Source organism: Talpa occidentalis, unplaced genomic scaffold, assembly GCF_014898055.3.
Source record: "Talpa occidentalis isolate TD23 unplaced genomic scaffold, MPIMG_talOcc4v2.1 talOcc4.11, whole genome shotgun sequence".
NCBI lineage: Eukaryota > Metazoa > Chordata > Mammalia > Eulipotyphla > Talpidae > Talpa > Talpa occidentalis.
In genome coordinates, this window is record NW_023601104.1 from 37,472,933 (window position 1) to 37,499,680 (window position 26,748).

The 26,748-nt window shown below is 49.4% G+C and overlaps 1 protein-coding gene across 1 annotated transcript; it reads left to right on the plus strand.

The window, feature by feature from the left end:
- The first annotated feature begins 367 nt into the window (after positions 1-367).
- TBC1D21 (TBC1 domain family member 21) lies at positions 368-12,557 on the plus strand. The gene is made up of 11 exons (XM_037502908.1): positions 368-614; positions 7,176-7,283; positions 7,415-7,518; positions 7,912-8,006; positions 8,513-8,623; positions 8,727-8,827; positions 9,692-9,788; positions 10,118-10,218; positions 11,241-11,357; positions 11,915-11,998; positions 12,391-12,557. The coding sequence occupies exons 1-11, from the start codon at positions 555-557 to the stop codon at positions 12,421-12,423; spliced, it is 1,011 nt and encodes a 336-aa protein (XP_037358805.1). The 5' UTR covers positions 368-554; the 3' UTR covers positions 12,424-12,557.
- The last annotated feature ends 14,191 nt before the right edge of the window (positions 12,558-26,748 follow it).

A 26,748-nucleotide genomic window follows, 5' to 3' on the forward strand; every position in this document is an offset into this window, starting at 1 on the left:
TCTGAGTCACCCAGGTTGCTTTTCAAATATAGTGCCTAGGTTCCCAGCGCAGAGACTGATTCTGAATTTCTGGAAGTAGGACCCAGGAAATCCGAAGCTCAGATTCTGGTTTGGGTACCAGTTTGGTGGGATAACAAGTGAAGGAGGTCCAAAGGAGGGAGAACCAGAGACAGAGAGAAAGTCTTCCTGGTCCCCTCTCCTAGGAAGTCCTCCCATATCAGCTCAATACATTGTCTGCATATTCTCAGCCCCCAGCCTCCACTGCACATACTGTTAGTACTACAACTTTTCTGGGTGACTGGTAGGGTTAGCCCCTAGATTCCTCTGAAATGGTGTGCTCCCTGGTTCCAAGGCCATTATGATGAGAGTTCCAGGGCTTGTGACACACAGCTGGCAGACTCTGTTCAAGTGTGGGAGGTCAGGAGAGGCCCAATTCCTCCTGGGAATGCAACTCATCCCCAAAAGGAAGATCACCTTCGCCTGATAAGTGAGCATCATTTGGTGTCCAAGTCAGCTCCAGTCAGAAGCCGCTTTGAAGACAGCCAGAGGGGACCATGACCACCCTCTCTCCTGAAAACAGTCTCTCTGCCAGGCAATCAGCCTCCTTCATCCTGGTATGTGTCCTTAATCAGCTCTGAGCTCCTCCCTCCCCAATCTCTGGTTTTCCTCAGGGCCATTTGCCCCTGTTGGGTGAGAAGAACTAGAACCCTGAGCTAACCTAGAAGGTGGAGCAGAGCGGGTTGCACATTGGTTTCAGCATCAGCGCCAACAACAGGGCTGAGAATCACAGGTTCCCTTTCACCCTTCCCTCTAAGCCACTGTTAACTTTTCCCCACATGTGACACTAACCTTCATGAGTTTTAGGTTTGCATGTTCAGTCTTGAAGGTGCTGGTCAATTTTCTTTGGTGCTTTTGCCAACAATTTTGGTATGCTGCCACCAGGTGGCAGTAATGTTTTTGTTAATAGGTGGTTCTACCACAGTAAGATAGTTAGTCACTCGAAGTCAGCCTTTGTCATAAAAATTTTCCACACAGTATATTTTTCAAAATCATAATAACTAATTATAATGACCTTAACCAAATTCAAGTCTCACTAATCATAGTGATTAACAGTGATGTATTAACAAAAGCAGAAAAGTACAATGGGTACCTTTCTCCTTAAGATTTAAATGTTATAGCTTTATTGCAGATTATCACCAGGTCCTGATTTGAATTTTCTTTATAGTTTATTTCTCTGAACTTAGAAAAGGATAATAGCTATCACATAGCATTTATTATTAATGACCCATCTAAACGCTTTATTTGTAGTTATTATTCTCATTATGATCTTATGAGGTAGATGACACTTTCATATCTTCACTTTATAAACGAGAACAGTGAAGCACAGAGACTAAGTAACTTGCCTGCAGTCACACAGCTCTAAGAGGCAGAACTGGTATTTACCCTCAGGCTGGCGGGCTGGAGTCCATCTAAGTCAGTGAGTGTAAAGGTGCCCGAATTGGCAGCATTAGCACTCACTGGGAACTTGCAAGAAATGCAGATTCTGGGGCCCCAGAATTTCTGAACAGAAAGTCTAGTGGTGGGCTCAGAGATCTGTGTTTGAACAAACTCTACAGGAGATTCTGATGTGCTGCAAACTGTGAGGACTATTATTTAAATCACTACTGTTTTATTCAGTAAGTCATGCTAATGATACACCCTCTACACTGGTGTTGATAATAATCCCAGATAATTTTCAGGTCACACATATGCCCCTTCCTGATTTTGATATGCTGGTCCTCCTTGGGCCACCCCTCGCCCCACCTTGAGGGAGGTGGTGAGCCACCATCAGGAGTGTGTCTTGTCCCTCAGGTGAACTACAATGGAAAGAGGTAGAGAACCTCAGAGTCAATGAGCCTTCCCAGGCCCTATTGGGGGCACTCTTGCTATGAGTGTTCTGTATGCCTGCAGCCAGGGTCTCTTGGCAGCAGGATTCTATTAGAAGGCCTTAGGGCTCCCACTTCTGGCTCCCTTCTCCAGGAGAAGCAACGGCAAGGGCTCCCCAACTTTGTTGGTGGAGAGCTCACCCCTGCTTAGGTGGAAGAGGGCTTCAACTGCCCTACCTAACAGCTCTTGGCCCAGGAGGAAGGAGCTACTGCACAATTGAAGGGATCCAGTACCTCAGGACCACGTAGCTCCCCTTCCTGCATTTCCACGGCCTTGTATCAGGTGGTGGAGCAGAGTGTTAATAGGTTGGTGGAGCAAAGAATGGAGGAATAGAGGTCTGCAGATGGATTTGGGAGGCCTTTGGTTGGAGCATCATTAGTACTTTGAAGGACCCTAGACAGTGATTCTGTGATTTCTGGCATGGATGGGTGGTGGGATGTGCTGGAGAAGAAAGGGAAGGGATTCCATGTGGAAGTGTGTCCTCTAGCCCTCTGCCCCAGTTTTCACGTGTGTGTCCCTGGCTTGCTAGCAATAGCAACTATCTTAGATGTTCTTGTGGGGGGTTCTGTATTTTGCTTAGGTTTGGGGAGATACCGGGAAATGGCGGGCAGAGAGAATTGGAGGTTCCTGAAAGGATTTACAACCAAATCCAGCCCTGGCAAGCTAGGCAGATGGTCCACTGTTGCAGGTAGAAGTTTAGTGATGCAAAGTCTCCTCATACTCAGCAGATGCTTTCCTGTAATGTCTCAAACCACCTCTGCCTGATTGCACTGGATTAGAGCTTTTATTATACACTGGGTATATTTCTCTGATTATCTTGATATTACTGTGGTGACAGCCATATCTTTGTTCATCCTTTATTTCTGAGCTTTCTATGACATTCAATTTTAAGGTATGCCTTTTGTTAACAACTTGCACAGATGTAAACTTTTTTTGAATTCTTGCCTTTTTCCCTCTCTGGTGATATGGCATTGGGATTCAGCACCGTGATTCTGACACCAAACAGCTCTGTGTTCAAATCTGCTGTATGACATTAGGACCAATTACCCTCTTCCAGCCTCAGTTCTCTGAGCTATAAAACTGTGATGGCCTCACCTGGCTCATCAATTATGAAGACCAAACAAATCTGTATCTTAGAAGTGCTAAAAACAGTACCTGGCACCCCATCAGGGTTCACAACTCGTAAGTTAACTTAATGCATTTATTATCATTACTGATTTCTTTAGGTTTCTGTCATTTTAATGCTATTTGGGCTTTTGTTAATTCCTTGTTTTTTTTGTATTATTTGCTTTCATTTTTTCAAGTGAGTTAGAAGGAAAATGACCTGTTTCTAAAATTTCTAATTTTTAAAGTAAAAAATGAAACAATTTCTTCTGACTTCATTCTCAAATGTAATAAAAACAAAATGAATTTGTAGTTAGAAATCTTCCCACAAAGCAAACTCCAGGCCTAGATGGCTTCACCAGTTGTATCAAACATTGAAAGCAAAATCTTAGGAATTCTAAATGAACTCTTCTAAAAAACTGAAAAGCAGGAATACATTTTCATTCATTCTATGCTATTTAGGCTTCTATGAGGTCTACTACTGAAATCAAGGACATTACAAGACAAGAAAATTATAGAACATTATTTCTCCTGAACATGGATGCAGAAATTCTGAATAAAATTTTAGCAGTATCACAGATACTATCCTGTGATTTATGAAGAAAATAATATATCACCACCAAGAGGAGCTTATCCCAGGAATGCAAAGCTGATTTAACATTCAAAAATCATTCAATGTAATTTACACATTAACAAACTAGAGAAAGAAAAACCATGTTATCATTTCAATAGATGTAGAACATCTTTGTATTTGAAAAAATTCAATATCCATTCTCAGCCAACAAGGAATAGAAGGAAACTCTCTCAATGTGATGAAGAGCATCTACAAAAAGCCAACGGTTAACATCATAACTAAACTGTAAATAGCCTGAATGCTTTTCCTCCAAGTTTGGGAAAAAAGCAAAGATGTCTGCTGTCAGCACTTTTATTCAAAATTGCCCTTGAGGTTCTAGCCAGTGCATAAAACAACAAGAAGAACAAAGCAGCCACCCTGGAAAGGAAGAACTGCCTTTATTCACTGACAACATGATCATCTATGTTAGGGTGGGTGACCATTTTCTGTAAAGATCAAAATAGTAAGTATATTAGGCTTCATGTGCTTTATTTTTTTTTAAGATTTAGCTTATTTTATGCATATAAGAACTGGGGTGTAAGTCAGAGGTGTGGGGGGCAGTGAGAGGATTCACCAGAGAGAGTGGGGAGCAGAACAGGCAAATGTACTGAAATACACTGCTGAGGGGAGCAATGGGCGAGGCAGGAGAGGTCTGCTCTGCCCCATGTGGGTCAGCTCCCTGGCTGGGGATCGAACTCTTGCTGCAGTGGCTGGTGATAGCTTGATAGCGCTGTCTTCAACCCCTGCGCCACCAGGGAGGCCCAGGCTTCATGTGCTTTAGAGCCTGTTTGCAAAGACTTAATTCTGCCATCTTAGCCTGAAAGCAGCCACAGACAATCCATGAATGAGTGGGCATGGCTTTCAGATTGAAACCTCAGTATCCAAGGGATAGGGCATTAGATCAAGAAAATGTGGTCTATCCATACAATGGAATATTATTCAGCTATAAGGAAAGAGAAAATGTTGCCATTTACTGTAAAATTGAAGGAATTCAAGGGAATTATGTGTAGTAAAGCAAGTTGGAAAGACAAAGACCAATATTGGGCATTCACATAGCAAATGGTCTGAAAAATTAGCGGACACTAAGTGAAGTGAGGTTTCTGAGGTTAAGAGGAAGGGGGAGAGAGAAAAGGCCAGAGGATATAAAGGGGGTGGTGGTGGGGGGGGAAAGTAGGAAGACCAAAAAGAAAATTGGCTCATGAGTCTTAGAGTCTGATCCTTGATCTACATAGTAGATTTCATGGAATCCACAAAAAAAGCTACTAGGACTAATAAAGGAAGTTAGTAAGGTTGCAGGACTCAAGACCAATATATAAAATTCCATTTTTCTACATACTACCAATGAACTACTGGCAGATGAAAATTTAAAAACAATACCATTTACAATTGTACCAAAAAGAGAAATATTTAGAGATAATTTGACACAATAGATGAATCTATATATGCTGAAAATTATAAAACATCATTGAGAGAATTTAAAGAGACCCAAATCAATGGAGAAATATACCATGCTAATGGGTCAGAACAGTGTTATCAATTCTCCCCAAATTGATTTACAGATTCAATTGCCATCCCCATCAATACCGCAGCTGTCTTGATTGTAGAAATCGACCAATTGACTGAATGTTTATGGAAATGCATTCCTAAAGTCCCTGAATTCAGTTTATAATTGAGGACCCAGAGACATGGCCCCCCTATGCTGTCCCCTTCTTCCTGCCATGTGCCTGTGAGAGCTGAGCCACTGACTGAGGATGGGGTGCAAGAGCATGATGGAGGCTGGAGGGCTGAAGCCACATGGGGCAGTGTCTATGCTCTTGCCCAAGGTTAGGCCCATGCCCAGTTTCCTTTGTATCTTCTTGGGCCCGTGTGCCCTATTTTGGTTCAGAAGATAGGGCCTGTATGAGTTGTGAAAGTGCATTTCCCAGTCCATCCCTATCAAACATGGAGCTAGTGAAATTACCCAAATTTGGGGCTGGGGCTCATATTTTTCATCTCCAGGGCTGTCCTACCTTCTAATTCCCTGCTACTCAGGGGGTCAGTGGGCCAGCAGCAGCCACTACCAGCCCCTGGAGCTGATTAGAAATGCACCCTCTTGGGGCCCCAGACCTAGTGACTCAGAGTCTGCATTTCAAGGAGATCCTTGGGTGGCTCTGCTGCAAACTGAAATTTGGGTCAGATGTGTGCCTATTCAGCTTATGGTCATGGGAGCTGGGAGTACACAGGACAATTCTAATTGCTGCCAAGCTGCATTCATCTGCACACCTTTACGATGGCAACTTCAAGATGGTCTTGTCTCCAATACAAGATTTCTAGAGGAATCCTCTCCTGTTCCAACAAGAACTCATACTCTTAGTTATTGACTGATGAGCCTTTTTAATTACTTTGCAATATAGTGAACTTTCTTCCCTGCTCCCTCACAAACCACACACACCCTACATCTCCCCAATACACTCCCCCACCCCCACACACCCCAACACACACATATCTCACATACACCCCCCACACTCCCTCATACCCTAGGACTTCACACCCCTGCCCCCGACACACAACCCCCTAGCCCCCAACACACCTTATCTAAACAAGAAACCATTCCTTACAAGGACCTGTTCTACTCCTCTGGGACAGGTCCAACGGAGCTCATAAATATGTTTAATTAGTGCTTATTTTATCTTTTTTCCATGATCAAAGTAGTTACATTATTATAGAAAAGTTTGAAAATAAAAGAAAAAGAAAAATATACTTAAAATTCTTAAAGAAAATACTGTTTCATTTTTACGTAGGTTTTTTTTCGGTATTTTTTTCAGTTTTCTTTTCTAAAAGAATAGTTGTTAATTCACTATATATTAGAGAAATAAAGCATAGTTCATAGTTCTAGTCCACAGAAAGCTGAATGTGTGCTTTTGTATTCTGTTTTTTTCTAACATAAGTATTTTTCCAGATTATTATTCATTCCTTGTAAGCATTGTTTTAAATGCCTCACAATACAGAAATGTATAAACTGTAGTCCGCTTAACTATTCCCTTATTGCACAACATTAGAGCACTTGCATTTTTCATTCTGATAAGCCATGTGCAGTGAAAATTCCTATGTCTACAGCTTTTTAAAATATATTTTCAGTCAATTTTCCAGATAGGTTTCCAGGAGTGAGTCAAAACGACAGTATAGCGCCTCCCTGGTGGCGCAAGGGGCTAAGCACCGCACTGTGAAGCAATCTGCAGCCTCTGCAGCATGGATTCCATCCTTGGCCAGCCAGGGAGAAACCCACATGGTGCAGCAGACCTTGCCTGTCTCACCCGTTGCTCCCCTCAGCAGTGTATTTCTGTCTGCCTGTTCTGTTCCCCTTTCTGTTTCTGGTGGATCCTCTCATCCCCTTGCATCTCTCACCTGTACCCCAGCTCTTGTATGCATAAATAAATAAATCTTTAAAAAAAAAACCCAACCCCCCACCCCCCACAGTATATCATTTAAAACTCACACTTAAAAGAAAAGCCAAAAGACCCTAACAGGGCACTGACATGCTTGTCCTTGCCAGGTGAAGAGAAAGCCACCCATCGACAAGACAGAATGGGAAGGTTTCTTTGATGAGAATGGTCAGTTGGCCAAGTCACGAGACTTCATTTGCGTTAACATCCTGGAAAGGGTATGGTACCCAAGCCACCCTTGGCCTTGCCCTGGCACTGGGGGTGGTGCTGTGTGGGGCATGAGGGCAGGCAGGGTCCTGAGAACGCATTTGGGAGGCCCACAGCCTCTTACCTCCCACCCCAACCCCAGGGTCTGCACCCCTGTGTGAGGGCGGAAGCCTGGAAGTTCCTCACAGGCTACTACTCATGGCAGAGTTCCCAGGATGAGCGGCTCACAGTGGACAGTACAAGGAGGTAGGAGATTCCTGTTGGGGCTGGGAGGGTGGGGGTGGCCGAGCAAGTATGTGTATGGGGGATGCCCATCCAAGCCTGACAGGTTTGGCCTTCTTCCCCTAAGCCTACACAGTATGTCTGAGGCAGGCATTGCACATGGGAGGTGCCAGTGCCTTTCTCAACCCACAGACTGGCATGCAAGGGCTGGATCCCAGCACCTTTCTTACCACCACTATCCCAGCCCACCTTTCTCAAGGGCCTGTGCCATTTATATCCAAGTTGGGGAAGATGCACACAGGGCCTGGAGGGAATAATCCGAGGTAGCTGTGGACCAGAGTGCCAGGCTGGGAGTCCTGAGACCCCCAACAAGAGCCCACCTGTACTAGTGTCCTAAGGCTAGGGTCTCTTCTACAGGAAGAACTACGAGGTCTTGTGCCAGATGTACGAGAAGATTGAGCCCCTTCTGGAAAATCTGCACCGGAACTTCACAGAGACACGGAATAACATTGGTGAGCAGAGTGGGGTAGACAGGGCTGGGCAGAGGGGAGGGCTGGAATCAAGCCCTCCTCCCTTCTCAAGTGGATGGTTCCAGGTTCCTGGGAGAGACCCTAACTTGTGCCTGGAACTTAGCCAGCTAAGCCTAGGTTAGCTCTTCCACCTGTTTCTCCCAGGTGCCCCAAAATCCCGGCATTTTCCTTCTCTGGGTGCATGCTCTTCCTGCTGGTTTGTCTTCCTCTGTTCCCACCTTGGCCTTGACCTAGGCTGGATTTGAGTTGGAGAGGGGAGGCTTTTCTGAAGAGGGTATGGCCTGGTCAAAGATTTGGAGATGGGAAGAAACTCAGGCAGATTGTGTATGGTAAGGGGTGGGTTGATATGATATTGGGTATGGTGAGGAGCTGGTGGGTTGATATGCTTCCATAGACCCCTCCCCAGGATACCTTGGGTCCCTCCCTCTTGGGGTGGGACAGTTAGAAGTGATCTGGTGCCACCCACCTGTCCCTTGCCCTCAATCTAGTATACGACATCCAGAAACTCTATGACAAAGACCCCCTAGGCAACATCCTTATCGACAAGAAGAGGCTGGAGAAGATCCTGCTCCTGAGTTATGTCTGCAACACCCAGGCAGGTAGGCAGTGGGGCTCATTTCTCCACTCCTTCCTGGAGTTTTCCCCGGCCTCATCCCAGACTCTGCACCCCAGCCTGTCCTCACTGGCCCCTCTCCATTGCAGAGTACCAGCAGGGCTTCCACGAGATGGTGATGCTTTTCCAACTAATGGTGGAACATGACCACGAGACCTTCTGGCTTTTCCAGTTCTTCTTGCAGAAAATGGTGAGGACTGAACTCAGGGACCCCCACCTAATTTTTCAAACAACTTCAGATTAGGCAGGCATTGGCAGCTCCAGTCATTTCCTTCGGTCCTAAAATAGCCCCCCTGTGTCCTAGAGGAGCCTGGGAGGGCAAAGCCAAAGGGGGACAGGCTGTCTTCTAGAAGGAGTAGGTGGTGGCAGACATGGAAGTTGGGAGAATAGCAGTGCTTTTGGTCAAGCTCTCATCAAAACTTGAAAGATATGGCTGCTGACTGGTCAAACTCTGTGAGGGTACCTCCTCCTGGAATTCCCTTCCCAAAACATAGCTCTGCTCCCACAAATCCTCTATGGCTCCCCTCAGCCTCCAGAAAAATCTAATAACCTCAGCCAGGCATCTAGGACCTCTGTCTTCAATCGTGTCTCTAGCTGCTCCTTAACATGACCTGCACTCCAGGCACCAGGACTGGGTATTCTCCAGATGTACCCCACAGGTGCTGCTTCTGGAGCACCCTTGCTGGACTTTTCTCATGATGTGTGAGATGCCAACTATCCTTGCAACAGTGGGCTCACAGCTTCTTCCTCATCCATTAGTTCTGACCCATAGTATGGTGTGGGGGATAACTGGACTCACTGTAGACTCACTGAGACATCTCCACATCCCCACCACAACCACACACACACGTGCACATAGAGCTCACACAGACACTGGCATGATGCATGCCTATAAGCATACATGTTTACAAACACCCAGAGCTATAGTCCCCAACCCAGAGTCAGGCACACACAGGCCTCCAGAACCTGGCAGTTGGTGAAACAGGGCTGGTTTTTCTGGGGCCCTTCAAGCCAAGAGGACTCGGTTGCCCTCCCTCTCACCCACCTTTTCCAGGAGCACAGTTGTGTCATCAACATCGGTGTAGGCAAGAACCTGGACATGCTTAATAACCTGATCAATGTCCTGGACCCCATGTTTGCTGAGCACCTAAGTGAGTGGACCCCTCACCTGTCTCTGATAACCCCAGCCAGGCCAGGCATGGAGCCAGGACCCTGGCTGAGGCAGCAACACTCAGTGCAAGAGCATTTAGTCTTTTTCCAGACCCTGGGAGGCGGATTCCTCAGGATGGGGGTTAGAGTCTGGACAGTTGAAAATCCATGCAAACAGTCTCTAAGGGGGGTGGGAAGAATGACAGCCAGGGATTCTGCTTTCCCTCGTGTGTGCACACACTATTGTTTGTCCCGACCGAGTGTTTTTGCTTGATTATGAGTGTTCCCTGACTATGGCCTCTGGGCTGGCACCGCATTTCTCTCCCCACAGAAGGGAAGGGTGCAGGGGCTGTGCAATCCCTCTTCCCCTGGTTCTGCCTCTGCTTCCAGCGTGCTTTCAAGTCCTTCGATGATGTCTGGAGGCTATGGGAGGTGAGAAGGTCCCCTGTGGGCTGGTGGGGGAGGCGGGGTGGCTCAGGATAGGCCCAACCTTAAGGCAGGTGGCCCAGAAGCCTTTTTCCTTATCTCCCTTATTGTTGACCTTGGATGGAGGTCAGTGGCTTGGGGTTTATTGGGCCAGCTTCCCTGGCCCTGCCTTGTTGGAGGAAGCTAGAGCATCTTCATCCATCAGCTCCTCCAGTCCTAGCCCTGCACCTTACACCTTCCGAGGTCAGCAAGGCAGGAAGAGTAGCCTTTGTGAGGAGTGTTGGCCCAGCAAAGTTGCAGTTTTGCTGCACTGTCCCAGAGGCCTCACTTCCCCACTGCCCCTTCCTGGGCCTTCCTGTCCACCAGAGTGCTGGCTCCTTGCTGACCCTCACTCTTGGAGAAGTGGAGGGAGGACAAGGACTGGGTGTACCTACAGTTCTTTGATCCTAGCCCTGGGGCTATCAGCAGTGACCCTCCCCTGGAATACGCAGTCCCCCACCCCACCAGCCCTGCCCTATCACTGTCCTATTGCCGCTGCCTGTAGGATCCAGCCTAACCTCAGCCTGCCATTTAGTGCACCACAAGTCGACTCCCACCCGCCTCACCCCTACCTCCTGACCTGCTGGTCTCCATGGCCAGGTCCATGACCATGCCCAGGCCTTTGGTGACACCCCAGGATTATTGATCAGCCTTTGCTTTGCCAAAGTTCCACTCAAATGCTAGTTACTTAGTCCACTCCTCCCTCTCTCTCTTTTTCTCTCTCCTCGACCACCCTCCCTTCTGCCTTCTCTCTCCCTCCTCCCACCCTCCCTTTAGCTAATGAATTCCCAAAATCCTTTTTCTCTAAGTTCCCTAGTAGCCGATACAATACCTAGAAACCCCAGAGGCACCTGTGAGCACTTGTGTGAGTGAGTAGGTCAGCAGGAAGGCTCAGGGATGGCTGACCTTGGGCCTGTGGTTGGTGGGAACCTCACCGTCTAAGGGTATGTGAACAGGGTCCAGGCTTAGGCTCCCCCCTCCACCTGCAGGTTCTGCTGACAGGGAAGCCCTGCAGAAACTTCCAGGTGCTGGTGGCCTATAGCATGCTGCAGATGGTGCGCGAGCAGGTGCTGCAGGAGAGCATGACTGGAGACGACATCCTCCTGGTAAGTGCACCCACCTTGAGGGCCCCGACACCCCATGCCTTCCAAGGCCACAGGCCAAGGCTCCTGGGGTGCTGGGCTTCAGTGCCCCCTTTACCCCAGAGCTAATATGTCTGTGACTGCTTTTATAGACTCACACCTCACTAGTCTCACACAGAGGAGCCATCATGCCCTATTAGCATCAAGGAAAATGAGGCCTTGTTCAGTTCTTAACCAGTAAGCTTAACAGTTAACCCCTTGGCACGAGGGTCCTCCTTTGGCAAAAGACAGAGTTTTCCAACATTACGAAAGAAACAGTTAAAGTCGTGTTCAAAAAAAATTCTTAGGTGGCACCCGAATTATAAAACAAGTCTTCCTTACAATGCTCAGTATAACCCTAGAAATCCCTAGAGCCCTTATGAAAACTATAGTACTGTCTCCCCAAAATGTAAAATTCCAGTGAAATTTCAGGTCCCGTGCCAGGTTTGAGGGGCAGACATCAGGTGGCCCCATGATTGCTGCGGGCAGCAGCCTTCATCCCCCTGTACCCAGGGTGACCTGCTTCCTTCCCCCTTGCACAGGCCTGCAATAACCTCATTGACCTTGATGCTGATGAGCTAATCTCTGCTGCCTGCATAGTTTATGCTGAGCTCATCCAAAAGGATGTAAGTTGCCCCATTATTTCCTCTCCTCCTTCTCCTCCAACTCTTCCTCTTCATCCTCCAAGAAGCCTTCCCTGATCTCTCAAGCCCAGTCCATGGCCAGCACATTCAGCTTCAGAGACAAACTTTGTGTCCCATTCTCTGTCCCCAACCTACAGGTGTTGCTCTGCACCATCTTCTTCTGTCTGCAGGTGTAACCCCTGCCTTCCTTCCCCTCCCCTTCCCCCCAGCAGAACAAGATTCCCCAGGACATGGCCCTCCCTCATCCCTCATCCCCTGTGTGCATCCCAGGGACTGTGGGCACCAGGCCAGGCACTGGGGGCTCAGGAGCACATCCTTAATTGGATGAACTGAAAATTGTCCACCTCAATATGCTGGAACCCCCTCTTCCCCAGGTTCCCCAGTCGCTAAAGGATTTCTTTCTCTGAGAAACTCACAGTGAGTAGACGGCCTCAATGGACAGGTGGAGCTCCAGCGTGAGGTCGGGATCAAGTCCAACAGGCATCCTGGGAGGGCGCAGGCAATACAATTGCAGTAGAAACAGCCTTCTGGAGTCTCCTTTTGTGGTGGGCGATGTCTCCTGGGGGGCACAAGAGGGTGAAGACAGGACAGTAAGGGCCACTGGGTGGGTGAGAGGAGGCAAGTGAGAGCTGGAGTGCATGCTCGTGCTGGGGAGAGGTTTTTCAGGCTGGCAGTTCTGGGCTGAGGGTTTTCCAAATCAGTAAGCGGTGGTAACAGGTATTACTGACTGTGAGAGCCTTCCTGCCTCCTGCAGAGGACAAACTTGAACCTGGTTAATCTGGCTTGGTCAATCCCTGGGACTCAGGACTTGAGAGGAGGGCCTGGCCCCAGGGCTTTGCTCCCACCCACAGTGCTTCCCTTGCTGCCAACACACCAATCACACTAGAAGCTGTTTCAGAGTATCCGTGGCAGTCTGTGGAATGCCACAGTCAAACCCTGACCAGCAAGCAATTCCCCTTTAAATTCAGTCTCCTTCATACACAATTGTACCTTCATTTCTTTGGTAAGTGAATTGGTCAGGCTTTTATGCCGCTGGTCTCTGTGGCTATCACCTGCAGCCTTGATCGTGTTAGTGCAGGAGGCGCTTGGGAGCGTGGGGCGGGGTACGCATGCCTGGTTTTGGACACCTGGAGCATGGTATGGGCATGTGTGGGTGTGCACACCTGAGCCTGGAGGCTGGGGCTATAAGGGTGGTGTTACTCAGAAATGGCTGGGCTACAAGAGGACAAGCAATGGCTGTGAGAGGAAGAGACACGAGAGGACGCCAGAGAAAGCCTAGAGAAAAGAGCATATAGAGATTTGTGGGGGGCCCAAGTTGCTATCTCCCTGCTGGCTTGTTTCCCCTAACCTGTGGGGATGATGCCAAGGGCTCCAAGATTCTCTTTTAAGCTGCCTGAACCCACAGTGAACCTACCCGGCCTGGGATGGTTGCAAAACAGTTTCTTAGCCTGGAATAGCTCCTCAAGCTGATCTCTCTTTTTTCAGCCTTGCTCAATCTTCCCAGAATGCTACCTCTTCCCTGACCTGGGCATTTCAGTCTCTCCCTGGGTCAAGTGCTCATGCCACCTGCTCTCTTAGCTTGGCCTGCCCTAACCCCTGCCCTGCCTGCCCATACTCTGAGAGGGTACCCCAAGGAAACAAGAAGATTGGGAAGACTGTTCAGAAGGGACTCAGCCTACAGAGGGGCTAGGGCTGGCCCCCATAGCTGTGCATGCATGCACACACACACACACATCCCTGCCCATGCCCCTGCTCAGAGAATCTTGGACCCAGGATGCACTGGTGGTATCGGACCCTGTGCCTTGGAAATGTGGCATGACTGTCCCTTGGATTTTCAGTCAATTGCTTCCATTCTGCTCCCATGCTGTCCCCCCAATCACCCAGTTAGCATCACTCAAAAAGCACTATATCCTTACTGAGTGTCTGAGCTCTTCCCCTCAGGTGACACTCCCTTGCCTGGCTGCCTCTGAGTCTTTTGGCTGTGCCTCTGCCAAGGATGGAGATGTTGCCCTTCTCCCAGCAGGCGGCACTACACAGCCAGTGTCACTGGGCAGGAAGGCACTGGGGTAAATTCATTGACTGCTTTTCCGTAGGTTTTTGTTCCCAAGATAGATTATTGAAATAGGGGTTCCTGCCTGGAATATAGCCCTCCAAGACCTCTTAGAGTGTTGACTTAAGCCTTGGGGAGAAAAAATCCCCTGGAAACATCAGGTATGCATTTCCTAATGCTTTTTTATTGCCTGCTGGCATTAATTGGCCTGAGATTTTTGGTTGGGACCTATATATATGTATATGCAATGCCAAACATCTATTCCCAAACTAGAAAATTCTTTGCACACAGCCTCTCTTGAGGTCTTCCATCTCTCCCACAGGGCACAGTCAAGTCTCCTGTTGGGTCCTCTATAGGGCAGACCCTGGCCCACAGGCCACCTCCATCCTCGGCAACTGAGGAGCCTCAGATGGACTGAAATTTTCCAGGCTGGACTATTGGGGGGCTATAAGAGGCCTGTCCTGCCACCTTTATCCCGCTCCTTGCCTGTCGTGGGCCCAGCAAGTTTGAGGAAGGCCAAATAGCAGCCATGTTTACTACATCTTTTCTGAAACAAAAGTTGGTCCTGCTGTGGACATTCCTTCTGCAGGATAGGGGCTGGGCTGGGGCTCCGTAGTCACAAGATTGGCGTGCAAAGGCAAGAGTCAGGAGCCAGGCATAAAAAGGGCACAGCCAAGCTTGGGGGACTGGAGAGGGGAGGAGAGCTGCAGAAAGGTGCCCTGTTTCTCACCCTGCCTTTGCAGACTTCTCTTTGGACCAACCCCTGGCAGGGAGGTAGAATGGAGCAGGAGAAAGACATAGACTGGAATTTCCAGTGTCATCTTGTCAAATGTGCGCCGTTAGCCACACACCCAAGAGGGGAAAGGGCTTATGTCTGAGAAACAAAAGCACCAGCATCCATAGTATTTTGGCAGACCCAGGGGTTGGGTGAAATCATGGTGGGGAAAAGATGAGCAGCAACTGGAAATGAGGGAAGTGGATTAGGGAGGCAGCAGGGCAAGACAGTAGAATGGTCAGCAGTAGCTTTTTTTCATCTTGGCTGATGATTAGAATCATGGTGAGCTTCTTAAAATAACCCACGCAGGGCCCTCTGAGAAATCAGAATCTCTGGGGATGGGGCTAGGATGCTGGTATTTTTCTGAAGCTCCCCAGGTGATTCCAATGTGCAGCCATGGATAAGGACCTCTGCTCAGAGTCAAGTCTATGGAGGGATTTGCAGTTTAACGGGATGCACAGAGATGGGGAGAGGGCCTTGGCTAAAGTCACACAGTGACCAGACAATGGCCTGAGAGGACAGGAGTGGCTGGCAGGGCCATCCTGAAACTGACTGCCAGTTTGTCTCTCCAGCCCACCATCCCAGCTCAGCGTTCCTCCCCGGACTACCCTGAAGCCTCCAGTTGCCCTCTCCACAAAGCTCTTCATAGGACATCCGGTCTCACAGCTTAGAGCCTTCCATTGAGTGATTCTAGAATTAAGCATTCGGAGTTCTTTTCTGAACCAGCACATAAAAGAATCTCTTTAGGGAATTAATAAGTGCCCAAGCCTCAAAGGTCTGACCCTCACCTGCAGTGTTATGCAAATGAACCTGAACACCCACAGTGCTGCACTTGGAAGTTGGGAGCAAATGGATGCAAATGCATGCAATCATTATGCAAACAAGGGCAGCCCCGATTAATAGCCTCCATACTTCAACCAGACAGCAGCTGTCTCTTTAGGTACAGGCATGGCTGACAGGGAGAGTTCAGATGTCTCCTATTAGAGCATTCTGAGGAAGGGTCAACAAGGAGGGATGCTCTGACACCTGGCTTGCCGAGGGTCTTCTCTGACCCTCAGAGAAATATGGGGAAGAGGTGAGTTTTCTCTGATGGGGCTCCATGCCCAGATCCCAGATTAAATGCCAGGCACTGAGCTTTGGGGCAGAGTGGTGGGAGACGGTGGAGGTAAGGGGAGCAATGATAGGGGAGGTGGTACAGCTGGAAATAGTGGAGAAGGCGGCAGAAGCAGGGATGAGGGTGGTGATGACAGAGGTGAAAACAGACTTAGAGGAGAGGGCAACTATAGCCATAGTAGTGACGGTAATGGCAGAGGCTGGTAATGGCAGAGGCCGTGCAGGCTGCAGTGTGTGAATGAATTGGGGATGATAGAGGGAAAGTTAATGACAGTCATGGTGGGGAGGATGACCCTGAGGAGGTGAGGGTGGTTGAAGTCAATGAGAGAGCGACGATGGATGCTGGTGATGAAGATGACAGAGGTAATGGCAATGGCAGGTTATGACAGTTGGAATGAAGATGGTGATGAAGGTGCAATGAATAGAGGCAGCAGTAGAGTTTGGGGAGTGGGGTGCAGGGAGCCAAAGGAGGGGATGTGACCAGTTAGAGGTGAGAGTGGTGGAGAAGTGACAGAAAAGGTGATGTGGGGGCAGTTGGTGAAGATGGGTTCTCAAAACTCCTCTAAGTTCCGTTTGGGAGGGAGTTAGAAAACCTGTGAGAATAAAGGCGGGTAGAGGAGGGAAGAAACTTAAGAGACACAGGTCTGCTGTGACGGGAGTGCAGGGGTGAGGCTGCACCATACACCTGAAGAAAGCTCAGACACAGCACCTGATTCCTTTCTCCCTGGAAAAGACTCAACTACACTACCCCCTTCCACCTGGGGAGGGTGGCAGGCCAAGATAGTTGGAGAAATCAAAACCCCCTCTCCTGCCTCAGTTCCCCATGGGAGGATGTGTAAGAATCAAGTGAATGGGGGGGTCTGTCCTCTCCTCCTGGTGCAGCAGGGATCTTATCCTCAGAGACCCTTGTGGCTGACCACAAGCTCCTCTGTGGTGGAATGAAAAAAACTGGGTCAGAGCTGCTTTAGGGTCTGGAAAGAGTCAAGGGGAAGGGTGTGCTGATGTTCCTGGTTCTCAGAGGGTCAAAGATATACCCCACTAAAGATTTGCTGGGAATTGGCCACTAGCTTGGGATGTTGGGTTCCTGGAGTCCTTTTGGAAGCATCTCTGGAAGCCCCAGAGCCACACAGGCAGTTGCAGTGAATGCCAAGCCCTCCTCCATGCCCCCTCTCTTGGCTCAGGATACCCCCCACCGCATACACATACACACATTGGTCCTGTGTGATTCACTGTTAGTAGCAATAATCCTAATGTCACAGACGACGGTCTGGGTTTACCCACGGTGGCCTGAGGAGAGTGGGACCTGGCTGAGACTTCTCTGGGATGGTAATGAGGGCCGCCTAGAGAGGATCTGTTTGTGGGCCTCATCCAAGTCCCCCACTGCACTCAGGAGGTGTTCTCCACACCCAGGATGCTGCTGTCTACGCAAGCAGAGGCTCTGCTTCCAGGGCACAGGAGGCAGCAGTGCTCACTCTATCCTAGCCCCCCTCAGGGCCAGCAGCCCTGGGGCCAGCGCAGGGCACTCAGGGCTCTGTGGTGCTCAATTATGTCCAGTTTCTAAAATGTACCTGTTTCGCCATTGGAACAATCACCCCAGGACCTCATCTACACCCCCAAGGCCAGCAGCTCATGTCATCTACACCCAAGGCCAGCAGCTCCCAATAGAAATAGAATGTGAGCATAGATGCATTTATATTTTAATAGCTGCATGACAAAAGGAAAAAGACACAGATGAAAAGATTTATTTAACCCAATAGGTTGGACATTTTTGTTTCAGTGTGTAATCAATAGAAGAATTCCTGAGATTTTTTATATTTTTCTTGTACCAGGTCTTTGAAATCCAGTGCATGTTTTACATTTTCAGCACTTTTAGTATTCGTTGGGACGAGCCACCTCTCAAGTGGTTCCTGTGAGGGGCAATGCGTGTTAACAGTCACTCTCACTTGTTACTTTCTGGTCTCCAAGCTCAGTAAGTTTGAGCCTGGCTTGCAGGCTGGTGGTCTCTGGGAACATGCACCATTGGGGGCGGGTTGGGGGGAGGGCTTTGTGCAGCCTGTAAGGAAAGTTACTTTCTAGAAAGTGAAAAGGAGAGGATAAGAAAGCGGTCTGGAAAGCAACCATCTGCACAAAGATCTGGAGATGGGATCTGGAGATGACAGGGAGCCAAAGGGAAATTAGGGGAGAGAAAGGAGCAGCTGCTGACATTGGAAGTCGTGTGTGTGTGTGTGTGTGTGTGTGTGTGTGTGTGTATGTGTGTGTGTGTGTGTTTTGTCTGGACAAGGTGGAACCATGGAAGTTTCTTACCAGGAAAGGAATGCAATCAGTTCAGGATTTGAGGCTCAGTCATCTGGCACTGTGAGGTAGGGATGAAGGACCACCCTGTGATAATTACAAATGTGCCCTTGTGACCTTTGTGGTTGGTTCCTAAGAGCTGAGCATGGGGTGGGGTTCTCCATGCAGAGAGAAGTGGATTGGAGGTTTTGAGGTGAGCAACCTAGAGACCCCTGGTTCCCTCTGCTTGTCTCTGGGAGGAATTTGCATATCAATGGCTGCTGGAGCTGGATGGTGGGCTGGTGGAAACTGATTCTCCCCTCTCCAACTCCTTTAACCATAGACCAGGGTCTGAAGACTGAGCTGCCAGACTGAGGCTCCTGAAATGCCCACACATTCCTAGTTGACTGCAAACCTATACTGGGAAGATGCAGCCCATATGCAGATTGTGCCTTTGTGCCAAGCAAAAGGTGCCCAGCATAGGCTGGATTCAGCCCCCGGATTCCCCTCAGCCAAGGCTCAGCACATAAACCATTTGGTCATGCATGGCAGTCCTGCATAATTCACAGCATTAAGAGAAGCTTAATGTACAAAGGTGACAAGTCAAACTTGAAAACCACAAGCAGAGCTGTGACCTTCAAATGACACCTTCTGTCTCCTGCTTTCTTCTCCTCCCTTGCATAAGGGGCCCCCAGCACTCAGGACTAAATGAATGGGGGCATGGGATGAATGTGTTGGACCCTGGTATGAGAACAGCAGATCACAGGCCCATTCTGTATCTTTGAAACCAAATGTCCTGACTCTTCGGAGTCAGGATAGAGTCTTATTTTCAAGAAACTGAGGCCAAAGAGTTTCAATAACCTTCTGAAGATGACACAGTTAATAAGTAAATGTTGGCAATAGGAAGAAATGTCACAGGGCAGTAAAGAGGCATCTAATCTGGCCCTGACCTTAGGCATTTATTTTACTTCCCCATGAACCTGGCTGAAGGAGCTGCCTTGCCCAAGGCCATCACTATCCAAGGCAGCCCCATGCACTAACTCTCTGTATGGGTCATGGGCAGGGTCTCGCCTCATCTGGGGCAGCGCTCAGATGTCTGGATTCCACAGCAGTTCAGCTGCCCCCTGCCTATCTCTGTTTGCAGGTATGGGCACTCCCCAGAAGCACCCCCACTTAAATCCCTGAATGTAAATCTGCATGTCGGAGTCTGCTGCCAGGTGTATTCACATCCTGCAGCTATGTGACAAATCACCACAAATGTGGTGCCTGAAAACAATACCCATTTATTGTCTTACAGTTTTGGAAGCCAGATTTGAAAATCACTCTCTCAGGGTGTCAGCAGTGCTGGTTCCTTCTGGAAGCTCTAAGGAAGAATCTGTTGACCTACCTTGTTTAGTTTTTAGGGGCAACCTGCATTCCTTGGCTCCTGGTCCCTTTCTCATATCACTGCAACCTCTGCCTCTGTGTCACAGCTCCCGCTTGCTACTCTGACCTCTTTGCCTCCTGCCTGTAAGGACCCTTGACATGGCATAAGAGTCCAGGATAATCTCTCCATCTCAAGATCCTTAATTTAATCACATCTGCCAAGTTCCTTCTGCCTCCTAAAATGCCATTCACAGGTTCTGAGGACGAGGACGTGGCTATCTGTTGGAGGTCTTCTAGTCAGCCTGTAATATCTGCGAACCAAACCTAAGAAAGCAGCCTTCTCCCGCTCAGGTGGAGGCCAATGTGGCATTCCTCTTCTTCCCCAAGCATCCTCCTTTTCACTCCCCAACAAGGCAGTCTGACCCATTAAAGGATGGTGGGAGGGGGCTGGTGTAGGAAGGTCGCCTCTAGAGCAAGTGAGCTCCTAGTCCCCAGGGTGTGTGACACCCTGCTGCCAGAAAGGCTGACACTTGCCGGGAAGTCTTTGAAATCCAGGGTGTCCCCCACCCCCTTGCTCTCCTCTAAGTGTTCTCATCTTTGAAGGCTGCCTGCCCCAGCTCAGGCAGAACAGCTGCCATCTCTCTGGCCTCTGCAGGCGCACAGCCTGCAACTCCTTACGCTAGGAGGTTAGGTCTTTGTCAGGGTTTTTTTTTTTTTTTTTTTCCCCCACTCCCTTGCTGCACAGCATGGGGTCTGCTTGCCCTGAGAGCAGAGGCCTTGTCTGCTTCCAATCAATCAAGTCGATGCTTGTAGAAATGGGCCAATCCATGATTCCCACGGAGGAGGGTGGAAGGGCCCTGGCTGTTCTGCATGAATCAGTGTTGGGGTGCTCTGGAGAGGCCCCTCCACACATTGCCATCAGTCTGGGTCTGGCGGCCAATGGAGTGGCACATGCTATTCTTTCAGGGCCACCTGCCTGCTCTCCCCAGTTCTGAGCAACCTGCCAATCTGCTTCCAGCTTACCTTTCCCCAGCCCTGGATACCTTCCAACACTATCCCCCTTTTCCATGCTTTTCGGAATAGTTTATATTCCCTAGAGTATCTCTCATTTCCCCATTAATCAGTCCTCTCTGGCTTCCCCTTTGTTCTACTGAAGCTACCTCCTGCCTTACTTCTCCTCTGTGCCGCCCTAGCCAAAAGGCCCCACTTAGGGGCCCTGCTGCTGTTTCCTGCCCTGATTCCCACACCCTGGGTTTCTAGGTCTCCACTCACAGGCCTGGACTAAACGTAGTCCCCAGGTGACTCAGATTGAAACGCCAGGGCCATTAACACCCCATGGGCAACCCTCAACTAATGAGGGGTAAGAGTGGGTGGACAGATACCCCAGCTTCCTTGCCCCGCTATGACAATTTTGAGTCATGTTCCCTAGATCCGAGCGTCCCCACTGGGACCAGGTCCCCATGCTCACAGCAGTAACGTGCTCACCAACGCACACTTTATGGGCTTGCTTTTCCATCTTGTCTCACTCCCCTACTCCCTCAGCTCTTCCTGGGATCATCTGCTAAACAATGACTTCACCCAAATCCTTGTCAAAAGGCCTGGTTTCAGGGAAGGCAAACTAAGGCAGTCAATCATGCCATTCTATCAGAAAAGACCAGGCTCCTTCACTCTGTCTTTAAGGCCCTTGCTGATCCTGGCCCAAATCAGTTCCTCTGCACCACCCCTCACCTGCTCTGGCCTCATGCGTGATGCTTTGGCAACAGCAAACTACTCACGGTAGCCAGCACCCCCCACAGCAATGCCCGATACCCTGGCTCCTGCCCTTCCACCCTCTCTTACACATCTTCTTTATGCTCAGCCCAGGCATTTATCTTGGAAGCCTTACTTTGCAGCATGGGGCTCAATCTTGGGGCTCCCCGCCCCATCCTAGGGAGCACTGGTGTGAAGGCAGCAACACAGAAGACACAGCCAAGATGGGGTGAAGTGTGGGCCCCAGCTTGGACCCATCAGGTCCACTGAGCCCTGGCCCAGGGAGGCTGCAGTCCTCTCTGGCTGGCCCTGAGCGCAGCCCTGCCTGGCCCTGAGGTGCGCTGTCATCAGCTTGTACCTGCACCCAAGGAGCGAACCTGTTCATCCCTCCCCAACTCTGCACCCGGGCCATCAACCATGAAAACAGCTACCCTGTGGACACTGGCATATGTTACAAATCAAGGGTTTAGTTTCCTTCAGAGAGCCACCACTGCCTTCACCCCATCCCTACCTCCCACAGCCTGTGGCTCCCAGGGATATGGAGACTGAAGTAGGTTTGTGGGCTAGTAGCACAGTCCAGGCTGAACTTCCTTCAAGAGGCAGGGCAGAGTCAACTTGAAGGAGGGGGTCACTTGGGCATCAGGGTGCCAAGGTGGGTTGGACACAAGCTGGGGACCAGCACATAGCTGAGTGACTTAGCAGCAGAGCAGGGAGAAGCTGGATCCTGAAGATGAGGGCCAGGGGTATTGAAAGTGTATATGTGTGTACTTGCTTGTGTGTGTATACACGTGTGTGAGTGAGTGCAATGCCTGTGTGCACATGCACACACGAGCTTGTGTGCACTCACACATCTGTGTGTGTATTATAGGCTTGTGTGTGTTTGTGTGTGTGTCTGTGTGTAGAAAAGAGAGACTCCATGAAGAACAAGGACCAAAAGGATCAGAAACAGTGGGAAGAGACCAGGAGAAAAGAGGAGACATGGCAAGGTGAAGCAAATAGAGACAGAACAATAAACAAGGAAGAGAGAGAAGGAGGTGACCTGGAGGCAAGGCCAATTGAGACAGAGCAGAAGCAGAAAGACTGACAGCTTGAGAAGGACAGAAATGGAGTAAACCAAGGGCAGAAATAGAAGAGACTACTAACAAACGAAAAATCTGGAATGATGAGCAAAATCAGCAGCGGCAGCCTGGTGACAGGGACACCAGCTTCTGCAGGGTTCTTGTTCTTCTGGTTCACTTGCTGGAGAGACCAGAGGACAGCTTTCCCGAATCTCCAGCCCAGTGCTTATGTGAATATCTCCTTAGGTGTCAATCAACTACTTGATTCAAAGATGCAAGTATTTGATTGCTTCTTCAATGGAAGCTCTAAATCCCTCCGTAATTCGGTAATGCATTGCCCAATTAGTCACATGACGAGTGATTTTAAATTAGGTAAAAAATATTTAGGCAATTAAATTGCTAAGTAATTTGATTGTTTCTGAAAGAAATTTCCTCATAACATTCCCTAGAGATTTTTAATTCTTCTTATATCAACCTGTGGTAGGGATGGGAGATTTCGGGGTCTGATGGTGACTTTCCCTAGCACATCCTTGAGGTTAGGGGCTCCGGATTCACACTCCTCCCCCTGCCTGCCAGTGAGCAGTTTGGACTGGCTGGACACAAACAAAATTATACATCTTTCCCCCAATTCTGCATTCAGTGGCGCTGAGTCGGTAGCTTGAAATTGGTCATGAGGTGAGCGTTTATACCATGGAAATTGGCTACAGCCACAAACCAGCTGGTGCCTTCACTCATCACCTCCCAACCCATCAGTCTAGGGTTATCAGGGGTATTGCACCCTGAGAAAATGGGTTTACAGCATATGCCCCAGGCCCTAGCTATGAGGCTCCCCTGGGGGCAGAGTAGAATCCATTTGGGGGGTACAGGACAGTGCCTACATGGGCCCTTCTCAGGGGCCTCCCCCTTAGGCAGATGGTCTGGGTTGGATGTAGGAAAGCTCCGAGAGTCGTGTCAGACAAGGATGTCCAGGCCCAGCTGGGAGTGTCTCTAGGTCACCAGTTGGGTACACAGGCAGGACCAGGCTAGTCCCAGGGGCTCTGACTTTGTTGGTTCTACTAGTTGAAGCTGCTCAGACCCAGAGTTCCAAAAAGTTCATTGTACTATTTCTGGATGTAGGAGAGATCTATTGTTCTTTGTAACTCTCCATTGCCTTCTTGCGCAGTTGAGTCCTTGGGGCTGGGGACCCTTTGTATTCCTTTATTCATGGGTTTGGGCTGGCAATTTAGGGATGAGGAGGCAGAAGGTGGAACAAGGTTGGAGAGAATTACTGAGAAGGTACTTCCTGTGTTGCTGGAGACAGGTAGAACACAGACCTCTCTGTGAGAAGGCAGGAACTCACATCTTTATTTCTCTTGGAGAAACTTCAGGAAAACCAAGCCTGAGGTATTTCCAGAGCAAGTGCCTCAATTTCCCATACTGAGGAAGAAGAGGTTGTCCCACCCACAAGGAGGGCCAACAGAGGTCAAGTGAATCAAAGAGACAGACTGCCCTCAATTGAGCTCATGTTTGTAGTACTGAGGGGTGGTTCTCCGGGTCTGAGCTGTGCCAAGTGTGGTCCTAGAGAGCCCAGCACCCCCAAGTTAGAGCAGTTCATAGACCTATGTCAAGTATGTGGAAAGAACTCCTTCAAGCATGGAAGGTTGGCCTCTCCAGTGCTGTATCTGTCCCACTCGCCCAGTTATATGGTCAAGCCTTCCCTTCATAAAGAGACCCCACCAACTACAGTTACAACTACACCCCACCACCTATAGAGAGCCAACTCTGAGGACCAAGACCCAGACTGGCACTGGGGCTTCTCTCTCTCGCTCCCTCCTCCCCCCTTTCCCTCCCCTCCAATCAGCTACCTAGTGCATAACAAACATCTAATTTTACTTCAGTCCCTTATTCTTGAGTCCTAGAACCCAGCCACAAACTGCCCATCAACATTCATTTCTCAGTGCAGTCATTCCAGCTGTGAGACAGCCGCTGTGCCTGGAACTTCTCTCGGGCCACCCTGAGTGGGCTGAGGAGAGCACAAGCTTGAGAGGGCAACTTTGGACGATGGGAAACTGACATGGACTTTGGAATCAAGAGGCTAGGATTCAAGTGTTAGTTTTACCACTTCCTAGCTGTGTGACCTCAGGCAAGTTACTCAACCTCCCTCATCTTCATGTGTATGACGGATATTGCCTGGCTCACATGACTGCTGGGATGACCAGTCAGGATAATGGGGTAAAGCTTCTAGCCAAGACCTGCACAGAGGGAGAGCCGGATGACTAAGTGTTCCCCTCCCTTCATGGAAAGTCATTCTTTGTTCCCAAGTAGGATAAAAACTCTAATTATTAGCGTCTGTCTCAGAAAAAAGGTTGTGCTGAGGTCTGTAAATCAGTGGTATGTTCTGGACAGAATATCTGTCCCTGTGTCCTGATCCTGACCTTCTTTAACACTATAAGGCTGACAGATGTGCTTCCTCAGGGAACCAGACCCAGACCCAGACCCCCCCACCTCACACACACACACACACACACACACACACACACACACACACTCACACACGTACATGTGCAGATTTGTTAGCGCAGACAGCAGACTCAGAGACCACAGGCCGGGTGAGCAGGAAGAGTGGGCAGTTCCACCTGCCACCTGGTTCTTTTTTGCCCTTGCCAGGCCAGCCCTGGGCCCTGGGTGTGTGAAAAGGCTTTGGCGCCCTCTTCTGACGATGACGCTGCCTGCAGCCCACATCCAGCCTGGCTAGAACCTGGGTAGCAAACGCTGGGTGTCAGGGGCCTCTCCCCTCCCTCTAGTGCAGGGAGGGGGAAAACCAGCGGGAGGAGAGAAAAAGGACATGGGGACACAGGGATGATGACTTCTGTTCTCAAAGTCATGAGATGGAGAATCCAGCAGTGTGGCCACTCCATTGACCACAGAAGCTGCGTGCAAGTAAATCACCTCCTCAGATGCTTACGACCCTCTGGAAAATGCCATGGTGACACACTGGCCTCAAGAATTTCTCTAATTCTGGCTGTGATGCTGAGTCCATATTACAGAACGGACTTCCACCCCAGGTCAGGAAGGCTTTTCTACCTTCTCTGGAATTACCCAGGCCCAGACCTATAATTTGGGGGCAGGAGAACTTGAAGGTGAAAAATGCAGAATTGGGAGCCAGAAAGACATGGGCAGTGTGTTTGGCTCCAAACCCCTCCAAGTCTCTGCATCCTCACCTGTGAAATGAGGATTCTACAGAAATTCCTCGAGAGCCGTGGGCTTCACAAAGAGACAAGGGCTCAGTGTCACCAGCACTACCGTAGCCTGCCTGCACTTTGTTGGGTGGAGGGTGGCATTGTCAGAGTCCTCTCTGCAGACAAATCAGACCCTCAGGGTCCTGCTGTGAATGCCAATAGTGGCTACCTGGCTGGGCGATCTCTTTTCCTGAGATGGCCCTTCCCTCGCCTCTGTGGAGCTGCCCTGGAGCCAGGCTGATTATCCAGGGTGTGCATTCATCCCACCCCAGCCAGGGTTTTCTCATCTGGTGTAGTTAGACTTGGGATCACTGAGAGTTTGTTCTCTCTCAGGGCAGAACCTCTGTGTTACAACACTTAGAAACTATCTGTGGCCATATTCTCTGTCTTGTGGACAAACCAGTGTGTGGTAGAAAAGAATGAAGCTGACCTGCAACAGGAAGCAGAAAGGAGGCCTTGGAGAGGCTCCAGTGACTCGAGGCCTCTGGTTCCGGATGTCACTCATGCCCACCTCCAGCACTGCCCCTCGAGCTCAGCCATCAGGCTCTCAGATTCGGTGAGATATTCCGAGCTCCTTCCAACAAATCCCTGTTTCTGCTTAGGCAAGTATGGCTTGTGCTACTGTCACTTGCCAGTAAAGGGGCAAGGACTTGCTCCTTAGGCCCCTCGGTCCCCAGCTAATGGCCTATTCTCTCCAACTCCACTCACACAGGCCTCCATCTCACACTTTGGCACATCCCCAAACCCTGAGAAATTCCAAAGCTGGGTGGTTGTTTTTGCTTTTAAGAAAGACTTTTTCTGTGTGTGTGAAGTGTGACATTTCCTTGTAGAGTCCCAATTTGTCAGGATGTAAACATGGAATTGTTTTCTGTTCTAACATCTCCCCTCACACAGCTGTGCCTGGCGAGATCCTCTTTCCTGCTGGTGTGGGGCTTTGTGACCTCTTGGCTCCTGGCATGACTCTCCCACCACCTTCATTGACTAGAGCAGTCTTGTTTTAGTAATCAAACTCCTTGCTCTGCATCTCCTCCACCATGCCCACCTCCGCACAGACAGAGCTGTGTCCCAGAGCATACGGCCCAGAGTGAGAGGTTCTAACCCTGTCCCCCTTTCTTTCCTAGCCTGTCTCTCCT